This window comes from Euprymna scolopes, chromosome 17, assembly GCF_053919585.1.
Source record: "Euprymna scolopes isolate OS-2025 chromosome 17, ASM5391958v1, whole genome shotgun sequence".
Taxonomy (NCBI): domain Eukaryota; kingdom Metazoa; phylum Mollusca; class Cephalopoda; order Sepiida; family Sepiolidae; genus Euprymna; species Euprymna scolopes.
In genome coordinates this window covers 114,714,734-114,728,623 of record NC_136498.1, presented here as the reverse complement: position 1 = coordinate 114,728,623, position 13,890 = coordinate 114,714,734, and the positions used below count along the sequence as shown (strand labels likewise).

The 13,890-nt window shown below is 34.0% G+C and overlaps 1 protein-coding gene across 1 annotated transcript in view; it reads left to right on the top strand.

Moving 5' to 3' along the window:
• LOC145296903 (lanC-like protein 3) overlaps nt 1-13,298 on the top strand; it is a 36,970-nt gene extending 23,672 nt beyond the window's left edge. Inside the window, exons 2-4 of the mRNA XM_080143066.1 lie at nt 1,940-2,057; nt 7,671-7,892; nt 12,653-13,298. Of these exons, the coding sequence (XP_079999192.1) occupies nt 1,940-2,057; nt 7,671-7,892; nt 12,653-13,020 (708 nt within the window). The 3' untranslated portion in view covers nt 13,021-13,298. The remainder of the gene's footprint in view (nt 1-1,939; nt 2,058-7,670; nt 7,893-12,652) is intronic.
• Nucleotides 13,299-13,890: the final 592 nt, after the last annotated feature.

Sequence of the window (13,890 nt, the reverse complement as noted above, 5' to 3'; positions counted from 1 at the left end):
ATGATATTAATGTGTATGTATATATTAGTGATGATATTAATGTGTATGTGTATATTACTGATGATATTAATGTGTATGTATATAATAGTGATGATATTAATGTGTATGTATATAATAGTGATGATATTAATGTGTATGTTATATTAATAATATTAATGTGTATGTATATATTAATAATATTAATGTGTATGTATATATTAATAATATTAATGTGTATGTATATATTAATGATAATATTAATGTGTATGTATATAATAGTGATGATACTAATGTGTATGTATATATTAGTGACGATATTAATGTGTATGTATATATTAATTTTTTAATATATTATTATTAATGTGTATGTATATATTAGTGATGGGACAATTCCAATATTATTCCCAAGAGTCAGTTCTCTGTCAACCTCCATCTTAAACGACTGCTGATCGTGACTGCATTAATAAGAGGTGCGGCTTATGAGACAGGAGACGGGATCAATCTGAATTTGTTGTCGATGGTTGTTGTCGTTGCTCAACCATAATTCATTTATTTCGTATGAATCAGATAGTTATTGTTGGCATTCGTTTTGCTGATATCTTTCTAATTAGAATTCTTTCTAGAAAAAGCATTGGTTGCTTATGGACATGCCGCTACCAACATGCTTAAGTGTAAGTGTTTCTGTGAAACAAACTGGGTTTGAACTTGCCACACCAGATTTTTAGTCCATGTGATTTACCACTTAGCCACTGTCATGTCCGGCAACTGCAGTGCCTTGATTTTACGTGACTGGTCGACAGAAAAGAGATGCATGAAGAAAGTAAAAAGTATGTTTATTTCTATAACATGTGTCATGTTAAAATGTGTTTGATTAATAATGAGGGAATGACTACAAGAGTTTGGACGATCTTATTTATAACTACGAATTAGGACAATCAACCAATAAGAAGCCTCCGACCTCATTATATAAATATCGAATTTTGGATTCAAGTCAGTTCGTTGTCAGTCTCCGTCTTGACACGGCTGAACTACTACTGATCGGGACTTTTTTTATTTTTTTTTTTACACAGTGATCACCACTTATCAAGGCCCGGAAGCCACTCAGGGATAAGGGTTATTGCAAGTACATCACGTTAATGAGGAGATTTTATGAAGTGTTTAATTAGGGGGGCGGTTCATTAGGAATTTGTTAACATTAGACTTGAAGACATCCAAGTTGTAGTCCGGAGGGAAGCAGGCAGACGGAACAGAGTTCCACAGGCGTGCAGTTCTAAGAAAGAAGCTTTGCTCATGAAATCCGTGTTTTGATTTAGGCACAGATATAGAGTGGGGGAAATTTTTCACAGTGGATTCAGCTAGACGGGTGATTTTCGTGAAAGTTTGGCGAGGGGGGACCAGGGATTGGAGTTCAGACGAGCACCTACCATGAAAATAACGATAAAACAAGGATAGGCTCGCAACGTCTCTTCTGTGGGAGAGGGGTTGCAGGGTAGAGAAAAGGGCATCCCCCACTAAACCACGAAGTCTATTTTGTACTCTGTCAAGGCATGATAGGCTGTTTTTGGCAGCTCCTGCCCAGATATGGCAACAGTATTCCATCCTTGGCCGTATTTGGCTTTTATATAGATAGAGAATTGCATCAGTAGTGAGATATCTTCTGGAGCGGTAGAAGGATCCCACCATCTTTCCAGCGACCTTGGCAACAGACTTGGGACTATATTGATTCTTCGCTGACTGGATCTACTGCTGCCATCTTTGTTTTACAGAATCATTCAACACTCGAGATCGTTACTGCATTGATTATTCGCCAACTGGATTTACTACAGCCATTTTTGTTCTACAGAATAGCTTAACACTTAACACCGATACAAAAGTTTGAATATTTTGATTTCCGATTCCAATTAATCATTTGAACACTGGTATATATTAAAAAAAAAAACAATTCTTTTTCTTCTTTCAGATTGTAACGCACAATCTCAGCATATGTCGGTCAATAATTCAGTCGGGCAAAGAATACGCTGCTAAACACAAGTCCTCGTCACCATTAATGTATTCTTACCATGGAACAGAATATCTGGGTGAGTATAATCCAGAAGTTGTCCGAATTACACAAAATTATCGATCCTAATCATTTAAATCGTTTTCTTGTTTTAGATTTTATTTAGTTACTAGCGGAACGGCCCATTGTTTCAGATGTTCACCTCTTGCGTGAAGAATCCATCAAAAGGAAATATGCTTTTCCTACAAATTGCGAAAAAAAACAAAAAAAAAGAGAAGACTTTTTTAATCGGTAGGCATTTCATTAAAACACACGGATTCTCTGTAGATTATTGAAGTTAAGCAATGCTGAGTCTGGCCAATACCAGATAGATGACCACTTGGGAATACGAAGTGCTATATCGTTATTGACACCTTCTTGCAATAACTGCAAAAACCTAACATTGTTATCTCCCCTGACTGGGATATATATGCAAATGGGGACAGCTTATGAATTTAATATTCCCTTCACACTTCCTTCTTTGGAGGAAGGTAGTTAAACTGGTGTAGGGTGAATGGCGCTGGTAATACATTTCATTAGAACAAAAACAATTGTGTATTATTTAGAATACTATTATTCGCGACGTTTTCGCTGTGTAACCTTTGATCTTTTTGAAGCGCATCTTTTTGAAGTTTTGAGAATCTTTGTTATATTCTAGAATATTTAAACTCTGAAATCTGAACAGAATTTCAAATTAATTTTTATTTTATATGTCGGATACATTATTCCCATTTTATCGTCTATAATCGGATAAAAGCATTAATTTTGTTATCTTCTAGCAGTTCAGCCCAGTTTGCTCGGGCCTTATGTACTGTTCATAACTTTATGTGCATATGTATGCATATAAAAAGTTTGACTTGTGTCCAGGTAACCTACATCTAAAATTTCAAGTGTTTAGACCCAAAATTAGCGGAGGAGTTTGGTAGAGTCTGCAAAGGTCAACTCTTTCAACTTTGACCTCTTGGCAGCCAAATTTTTACCCCAAAACTGATTAAAAAGCTTGCTGCATGTCAGAATACCCTTTATGTAAAATTTCAAATGTTTAGACCCAAAATTGGTTGAATAGTTTGCTAGAGACTGCAAACGTCAAATCTTTTGAACTTTAACCCTTTGGCAGCCAAATTTTTGGCCAAAAACCTATTATAAAAGCTTGCCCTATGTCTGAATACATTTTATGTAAAATTTCAAATATTTAGACCAAAAATTGGTTGAGTAATTTTGTAGAGACCGAAGAGGTCAATTTTTACAAAAATTTTGTTCTCAATTTTTACCCCCTGAACATTTATTGTTTTGGGCTTAAATCAAATTAAAAAGTTGGATCCATGTCCAAGTAACCTACATCTAAAATTTCAAGTGTTCAGACCCAAAATTGGTGGAGAAGTTTGGTAGAGTTTTCAAAGGTCAAATTGTTAAACTTTGATCCCTTGACAGCCAAATTTCTGGCCAAAAACTAATTAAAAAGATTTTTCCAAATCTCAGTACCCCTTTTGTCAAATCTTGAGTCTGTAGACTGAAAATTGACTGAGTAGTTTGGTAGGGAAATGTACAGACACACACTCACACACACACAATTTCAGTTTTATAGATGTATAACAAGTGTGACAAGATGCATTCAATTATTGAAACTTTGTGAATATATCAGGTTGACAAGAAAGTTTTTACGGTTTTTAACTTTTAAATTCAGACGAACATATCTCGGCTCAAACAAAAATTTATTTTTCCAAATAAGCATTATCAGAATTAACACACTAATGCAAAACAAGTGTATTTATGCCAGTAACATAAAAATCTTGCGTTCTGATGGCAATGAAGTCACAAAGCATTTTTTGCTTAGGTTTTTGAAGCATTTCTCACGCAGAAAGTTGTTGAGATGCTTGAAAAAGTGGTAGTCAGTGAGAGGTCTGGAGAGCATGGCACATGAGGCAATTTCATGGGTCAATTCATTCAACTTCTGCAGGATTGGTTTAGCAATGTGAAGTCGGGCATTTTTGTGGAGGAGAATTGGGCCTTTTCTGTTGTTGTGGGTGTTGTTGTCGAAGTTTCTGATGAATTTCATCCGTTTGTTGACAGTACTTCTTCGCTGTAATGGTTTCACTTACATTCAAAAATCTGTAATTGATCCTATTTACAATGCCTCCCCACGGGACAGTTAGACACTAGGGTCGTTTCTTCACATGGAGAAAGGGAACAAAAATTAAAAATTGCCTCGGTCGTGAAGGATTTCTCCTCCACTGAGAGAGAACAAGAAATTGAAGTGCACCATCTGAGGAACAGATACTGCACTGTGATCTTGGCTCAAAAGCCAGGTGTAAAAACTGTAATGGATGAGACTGGTCGCAGACCACCAAACAGTTAGAGTGACCTTCTTTTGGTGCAACTCTGGCTTCAGGAAGTGTTGTGGAGCTTTGTTGGCATCTAACCAATGAGCTGAGCATCGCTGATTGTTGTAACGAACCCACTTTTCATTGCAATGTCACAACTCGGTCAAGAAATAGGTCGCTCTTGTTGCGTAGTAGAAGGTAAAATGACACTTCATAATGGCATTTCTTTTGGTTGTTGTTCAATTCGTGAGGCATCCATTTATCAATTTTTTTATTTTTATTTTTTTTTATTTTTTATTTTTTTACAAAGTGATCACCACGTATCAAGGCCCGGAAGCCACTCAGGGATAAGGGTTATTGCAAGTACATTACGTTAGTGTGGAGATTTGATGAAGTGTTTACTTAAGGAGGCGGTTCATTAGGAATTTGTTAACGTTGGACTTGAAGACATTCAAGTTGTAGTCCGGTGGGAAGCAGGCAGACGGAACAGAGTTCCACAGGCGTTTTGTTTTTCCAATCTCTCTCAAGTGGTTAGAAATTAGTAGTGGGACGATTAATCCTAATGCCTAGTATCACAGTCGTGATGTGAGCATAGGTAAATGTTTCTAAACCTCTAACAAAAAATAAACATAAAAAAGTTGTCAGAAACAGCATTAAGGCGGAAGCGATTTCGAAAGTTCAATAAATGACTTCTTTAACAATAGAAATAAACAATTACCAAAAATTTACTTTTTTATATAGAAATAAAGAGGTAAATTAAGACATTAAATAAGAATAAACACTAAAGGACGATAAATATATAATTATATAATAAAAATAAATATAGAAATAAACTGATTTATTTAGATTTAAAAAATAACATTATTGTTAAAAATATTTTTTAAAAAGTCAAATAAATAAATAGGAATAATTTGAGACGATTGAATATAAAAGACTAAAAATTTAATCAGAGATTTAGTTATTTTAAAATTTCATTTAAAAATAAGAATATTCTAGAACGTGGAATAAAAATCAGTTAGCGATTGAAGCTGCAAAAAAAAAAAAAATTTTTAATTTTAAAGAGTTATCGAAGATAAACAAAAAATTAAACAAAAAAATGAATATCAAAAGATAAAACATATTATCCCCTTGAAATTTGATGCTTTATATTTTTTAATATATAAAATAACTCCTGAAATTGATTGTTATTAATTTCATGGTGCATGTTTAATTCATGGTTAAAATATTTGTTTTGACTTTTATCTTCGATGAAAGAAATTTTACGAAAAGTTTTCGCAATTTCCTTGATCGCATTTCCACTTTTTCGCTGTACCAAATTTTTTCACTACACAAAAAATTTCGATTATATAATGGTATATTTCAAAATAACAATTCCACAGGAATCAGAATCGTACTTGGTATCGGAATCATTAATCAACATTTTCCTGAAATCGGAAAAAATTTAGGAATCGTTCCAACACTATTGAAAATCATCATATATGCTATGTTTAATTGTGAAGCAAGTTCTCGAACAGTTGTGCATGGATTGGCTTCAACTAAGGCTCTTAATTGATAGTTATCGACATCTGATGGCCAACCACTATGCTCACCATCTTCAAGACTCTTGTTGCCACCATGAAATTTCTTAAACCACCATTGTGCTGTGCATTCAGTAGTGGTTCCTAGGCCAAACGCTTCATTGATATTGCAAGCAGTTTCAAATTGTTTTGAAACAATTGTAATTTAAACGATTTGATAGAGCAAAAAATGCTCTTTAAAATGATATATAAAGTAAAAGTATTATAATGAAAACTTTATTTGAAAATACATCATTTGAAATCAAAATTAAAAAATTCTGCAAGAACTTTCTTCTCAATTATATCATCCAAATTATAAAAATTAGCAATCCTTATCTTTAAAATTACATAAAAATAATTACAAATTACTCATCATTAGATTATTTTTTAAAAAAATTATTTAGCCATCAAATTAAACTGTAAAGAAACCCTCGTTTTGAAACTAATGAAAATGTCAGATTCATGCTTATATACAGTGCTTGATATCATCTTAGGAAATACAGTTTTGCATATAAATTTAAAATGATCCTCATTTCCAGACTATTCTAGCATTTTGGTGCAGTTAACAAAAATTATGGGAGATAAATCTTGTAACTTTTTTTTTTTTTTTTTTTTTTTAAAAGGGGAGGGCGTGTAGCGCAGATTCTATTCTTTTAGGTGATTACATATAGTTTTATGATCTTGCCACTTATACTTAGTAGTAAAAATAAATTTGGTTAACTGCCCTAAAAGAAAATGTAGGAACAATTTATATTAAATTTATATGCAAAACTGATTCATCCTCTTAGTTCTAAAATATTTTTGGTGCTTCTACACTATCAGAACGAAATTTTTTAGTCAAATAGATTTCAGATAAAAAAAAAACAATGGTTTCAACTGATTTTTTTTTTTGTCAATTCTAATAAGTTACAATGTTAACTTTCAAATTATGCAATCGAAATTACCTGAATATTACTGAATTATTTAAAAAAAAACAAAAAAAACTTAAATCGTGTTAGCAGGTGAAAAATTGTGGCCATTTTGTTTTTATGAAATAAATTGAAACGGAAAATTACCTCCCTTTTCAACTCTCCTGTGTCTACATAAGCAAATACGATCGTTTTCTTCAAATTCTATTTCCCTTAATAAATAATTTTCTACCTTATTAATTTCCGTTATTTTTTGGATATAATCATCTTAAAATTACGAGCAATATGTAAATACCGTTGTTTTCATGTGAAATTCAGTATTACGATTTTTGAAATTTCTTTCTGATAGTGTAGAAGTACCTAATTTGTTTGTTATCTTTGTCAAGTTTGTCAATGTTCACACATAATCTAAAAACACAAAAAAATACATTTTTTTGTGTTCAGATGATTCAAATAAGCATTAATGTACAAATATACTCATATTTTTATTTAATCTTTTGTTTTTAATTGTGCATCCCCATAGCCATGTTTTTTTTTTTTTTTTTGTTTCATCTTGAGCAAGACTTATTACCACTAGGAGTGTAAAGAGCTACTATTTGGGATTGTGTTTAACGGAGAACTGTGAAGAGTTTAGCAGCGAGATGTCCGTTCACATTACATTTAAACTTCTGCAGATTAGTACAGTCAGATTAGCAGGAAACATGGAGGGAGTTCCAAAGTTTAGCAGTTTGAGGAAAGAATAGAATATTTTATGAAAAACTCTTGTTCTAGATCTGCAGTATGCATGTTTAATTTGTAATCTTAAAATTTTTCTTCCTTCATTTATAAATGACAAAAATCTAATTTTCTTCCGTGTGTCTCATTCCAGGTGCTGCACATGGTATCTCATCGATCTTGCTGTATTTGCTATGCATTCCTGAGTTCTTGCAATCCGATCCAAGTGCTGAAGAAGACGTCCGTGGTGCTGTTGATTTTCTTCTTAGAATCGAACAACCAAACTGTAACTATGCTCCTGCCATGGACGAAGTTAACATGGGCCAGAAACGACCAGAGTCTGAGGAATTGGTTCATTGGTGCCATGGTGCCCCTGGTAAGTCTTTTGAAAAATCTATTTATGAATCAATATCCTGCATTTATTTTTTTTTTATCAATGCAAGGAAATTGTTTGCTATTGATTTAAAAAAAAAAAAAATTTGCTGATGCCTTTGATTCTATTAATTGGAATATTGTTGTATAATCGGAAAAGAGAGCTGAATTCTCGTGAGTGATGCCATATGGTCACGGTATTAATCCTAGATTGGTTCATCCGGCTTTTTCTAATAAGTTTAGCACCTCCCGAATACTGGTTGGCCAGACAGCGATTCAAGACTGCTTCCAGTGCAAGCCATTTATGGTTGCAACAACAGATCTTGCTTTACTGTCCTGAGCTAGGTTTTGAGTTAGCTATCACCACGGTTTTTCCACCTGGTATCTGGCAAGGAGAGACTTTTTGGAGAACTGTTGCCAGCGGACACAGGATCCAGTGTAGGCAGTGACGGTCACTTACTCATATAGGCCAAGTCTTGCAGCCATATATATAATCTTAAATAGCACCATGATACCAATATTTTTTTACTTAGACTGATGAAAATATGAAATGAAAAGTCTATCCTTGTTTTCTCCATAAAGAAAACTACAGAATTATTAATTGCTGAGGAAAACTATTGCTTCAGCTAATCCGCCATATAGGACAACCTTCGAAACCTGCCTTTTTGAATAGAATGATGTTGTATATTTCCTGGCTATTTTTCACCCTTAAAAAAAAATGCATATTGCCGCTTATAAACATGCACTCCTACAAATGTGTGTTCTTATACATACAGTAACTCTGATTTAGTAAATATAGATGCCTTGTATTTAAGACTTGCGGGGGGTACCCGGCATTGCCCGGGTGTGTTGCGGTGGTGTAGTAAGAGTGGAAATAAAAAGCAGCCCGTGGGGGTGGGGGAACAACAGGATAGAGAGAGGTGTTAAAAAAAAGAGTGGTAGTAGGCTGGAACCCGTAACGTGAAGGAGGAAAAGAAGGTGAAAAAAAGCGTAACACGTTAGCCGATGTCACCATCGCGCAAGCGAAAGTTGCGTGCGTCGAATTTAAGCATAGTCAATCGAACGTACAATGATGTAAATGCTTTGAACAGTTTCACTTTATACGAGAAAGCCAAACAAACACCCGAGATGAAGCCACGGTGGGAATTTTGTTTAACTTGATCAAAAAACAGATAGATGGTGTCTGTTTACAAATCTGAGATATTACGATCTGGCAAGTATGCAAAAACTGATGCAAAAAGTCTTTCGCGGACATACACAAACGCTTGCGCCCATTTTACTTTTTATATATATAGACTAGCGAGGGGTACCCGGCGTTGCCCGGGTGTTTGGAGGTGTGGGTGGAAACTCCGGGGGGGGGGGGGGGGTTAAAAAAATGTTTTGGTAGGTAAGTATGAGGATCGAACCTGAACCTTTGAGGCAAAGTTGTAAATTAAAGTGTGAAAAAAAAACGTGTGACGTTAACCATTGCCCCACCGGGACATGCTAACGGAAACACGTTTGAATTTATTTAATTACTTGGATTTGGCAGGTGCCCATTTTAATGAGTTAATGAGGTCAAGTTTGACTGCGGGATAGTATTTTCCCAAGATGTTATAGGAAAAAGACTAACCCACATGCGGCGAGCGACAAATGTTGAATATTTATCTTCCCGAAATCGAGCAAATTAAATAGACAGGCGAGCTTCGTTGTTAACTGTGAGATATTACGATTTATATGTGATATAAAAAGTTTTAAAAAGTTGTGGGCCAACCGCTTATCTGAAAAAGCCTTTTGTAGACATACAGAAAAAGCGAACACACATACATACATTTTCGCTTTTATATTTATAGATTGTGCATGAATGATATGTCTGACAATCATTGTAACAAGTTCTTAAGAGGAAGGAAATGTATTTCGATTTAATTCCTTTCAGAAAATATTTTATCCGGATTGGAACCCTCTATCTGTATAAGAGCCAGGTACATCCTAAAATGGAGTACTGTGCACTGTCTTCTTTGACAACATCCATCTAACTTGTCTATGCATTAAAGATAACTCACTGCCTTTCTAAGGAACTAGCATGTGAGCCCGGCGTTGCCCAGATGTTTGGAGGTGTGTGTTGAACAAAAAAAATAAGTTGTAGTAGGCAGGCAGGCTTGAACCTGTGATGCAAAGGTGGAAAAGAAAGTGGAGGTGTGTGTAAAGGTGTTGGTTTAGCAAAAAAAAAAAAAAAAAAAAATATATATATATATATATATATATATATATATATATATATATATATGAGTAGTAAGCAGGCTTGAACCCATAACGTGCCAGAGGAAAAAAAAGGGCGAAAAAAAAAAACCAAACTGTCTTACCGATGTGCCTACTGTGGTTGTGACGTCACGGGCAGTTGAAAAAATAACGCCTCTTATGCGACGTCGTGGGAGCGAAAGTTGAGTGACCTGCAAAAAATGTCAGCAAAAAAATCGACCCTCCCTGTAGAAAGTGCCCAGATGAGGGTTAAGGAATTAATGTTTTTGTCTAATTTTTCAATATTTGTTGTCCGAAGGGTTGAGCTTCAAAATGATACTGACCTCGTGAAAATCCGGTGCCTCTGTCAAAAGTTTTAGGCAGACGTACAAACATAAATACATACATACGTTTAAACAGACAGGTGAGATTTTTATCATAGATGACACACTATCGGACTAACACATTTGTTTGTTCACACCATGTAACAGTATATCTAGTGTTGAATCAAAATTTTGTTCAAATATGTCCCTTCAATTCAGATGTTTAATGATAAAAATATCTCTAGTAGAGATGCATGGATACATCTAAAAAAAAAACTTAATGCAAGCAGTCAAAATTTATATAAAGTTTATATAAAACTGTCTTTGCTCGAAGTGGGAGTGTTCCACTTTTACTTCACTTTTTTCTTGTGTTGCCTGTTCTGCGTCTGCCCTAGCAAATAAGAATGAAATCTGATCTTTTATTTTCTTTTTTCGCCACAATAGTGCCTACACTTTTTTTTTTTTTTACTAAGGGGGACAACTCTAGTTTCCAAAGGGGTGATAAATCTGATCCCGATATTCTTATTAAATTAAAAATATCAACCAGATTTGAGTAAATCAGAATTTAGGCACGCTTTTTTTTTTTTTTTCTTTTTAATCCTTCCACAACTTATACTATTTCAGATCTAACAATTTTATCTTACAAGATTTTCAAAGTCAAATCCACAATTAATCTCTGACATATCACAATACATTATTTGAACTAGCCTATTTTTTTTTCTTCTTTCCACTATGTAATTAGCATGTATATATTTTATTTTGCTTAAATTTTTATCTGAGCTTATTTTGACTAAGAAAACACTTAGTGATTATCTTTTTCTAATTGAATCTATATAATACTAAAACTCTGTCGTTTTTGGTTGTTTGCTTGTGCAATATCCTCCTACTACTACTACTACTACTACTATGCCTCCTCTTCTTGCTACTACTATTACTTCTCCTCTTTACAACTACTACTATGCCTCCTCTTCCTACTACTACTACGCCTCCTCTTCCTTATCCTACTATTACTACTACTGGTTGGCATGTATTTTCCCTGCTACTACTCTAAACAGAATGACTCATAGAAATTTACTATATTTTTTTTTTCATTTTAATATACTTTCATAGAAATGTTTCTGTTATGTCGCAAAAAAAACTATTTTCTTTACGTCACAAGTGTCATGCTCATACATTAATTCCATAGCTAATATAACATACTGACCCCTTAGGGGATGTTTTGCAACTATTATGTATTACAACTATACTGTCACAATTTTCTCACAAATAAATCAACTTTGACCTGTTGGCAACATTTTTTTTTTTTTTACTGTGTACGTTTTCAGTGGCCTAATTTTTTTTTTTTTTTTGCATTTTAAATTATCCAAATAAACAATTGTTAGTACTTTCTGCATTTTTTTTTTACATCGTTCATTTCCGTATTACGTTTAAGTTATTTTAACGCAATTTTCTTACAAATAAATCTACTATTTTACAATGTATTGTTTTACTGTGTACGTTTTCAGCGACCCAATTTTTTTTAATTTTTATTTTTTTTCCACGTTTGAATTAGATATTTCAAAATTTGAATTTAACTTTAAGTATTATTGTATCTGTTCAGTGCACATTTACCTATAAGTATGGAAAACAACTTATAATTCAATTGCTGTAAGTTTGTTTTGTTTTTTTCAAAAATAAACAATTATAAACAGAACGACTCATAGAAATCTATCTATATTCTTTTTTCATTTTAATATACTTTAATAGAAGTGTTTCTGTTATGTCAAAAAAAAACTATTTTCTTTACGTCACAAGTGTTACGCTCATACATGAATTCCATGGCTAATATAACATACTGACCCAACGGGTCACGGGTAGTCTAGTATTCTTTAACATTAAAAGGAAGTAATCACATGAGTTATTTCCCTTGATTTCAGCACAAATTAATATCTAACATAATTTTTTTTTAAATTAAAGGAAAGTTTCTACATTATTATTTGATTTTTACTGTTAAATTACATTAAATATTAAAACAAAGTTAGAAAAAATTCTGTTTCATAAGATAATGTTGGTAAAATTAATTTCTGTTTCTTTCTAAACAAGTCGGTCATTTTTTCTTTTACTTTTTTACGAAAACCAAACTATCTTGCTATTGTATTGTATTAAATTAAATTTAAGAAAAATAACCTGACAATTTTAATGCTTTAATATTGAATTTTTATTATTTAAAACTTTTTTTTTTTAGGTGTAATCTACACATTTGCACGTGCCTACAAAATGTGGAAGGATGAAAAATATCTGAAGGCCTGTATCCGCTGCGGTGAGCTGACATGGCAGGCGGGCCTGTTGAAGAAAGGGCCTGGGATTTGCCATGGTGTTGCTGGCAGTGGCTATGTTTTCCTCTTGTTGTATCGCCTTACCAATGACAGCAAATATCTTCACAGGGCTCAGTGTTTTGCCGAATTCATGTTCTCTCCAGAGTTTCAAAATGGAGCCCGCACTCCAGACTCGCCATTCAGTTTATATGAGGGCTGGGCTGGCTCTGTACTCTTTCTGCTTGATCTCCTCCAGCCAGAAACTGCCGAATTTCCGTTTTTCAATGTCTTCTCTTGAACCTACTCCTTTTCCTGCTGACCCCTCTCCCTGATACTTGCCATTGTTGTTGTTGCTGTTGCTACTGCCACTTCTCTTCCTTTCCTTGTCCCACACCTATTCACTGTTACCAGACCCATCCCTTCCTCTACCTCTGTTCACCTAAGCTTGGGCCAAAAGTAGACATCATAGGTTGACTTGCCAATTTCTAACCGGCTTTTTGTTTAAATGACTATAAAAAAAAATTAAAAATGAAAAAAAAATAAAATAAAATAAAAACGAAAAAAAAAAAAATGTCATCCATGCTTTGTTTGCTTTTATTCTTTGTGTTTCATTTTAAAGAGAGTAGAAACTGGATCGCTGGTTTACTTTCAGCAACCTTGTAACTCTTGCTTCCTTTATTTTGTCCTTTAGTCCTCACATTCCATGAGTGATATTTCTGACAACCATTGCAACAAGTTCTTGAGAGGGAAGAATGTGTTTCGATTTAATTCTTTTCAGAAAATATTTTTTCCAGATTGGAATCCTCTATCTGTATAAGAGCCAAGTACATCCTAAAATGGAGTACTGTTGCCACATCTGGGCAGGAGCTGCTCGGCACTCCCTATCCAGCCTTGATAGTTCAAAACTGGCTTTGAAACCTAATAGATGATGCCCTTTTCTCTTCCCTGCAACCTCTTTCCCACAGAAGAGACGTTGCGAGCCTGTTTCTACCCTATCGTTATTTTTATAGCAAGTGCTCGACTAAATTCCAATCCATGGTTCCCCCTTGCCAAACTTGCACAAAAAACACTTGACTAGCTACAACCACTATAAACGATTTCTTCCACTCTCTACCTGTGCCTAAATCTAAATGCAGATTCCATGAACAAAGCTTCTTTCCTAGAACTG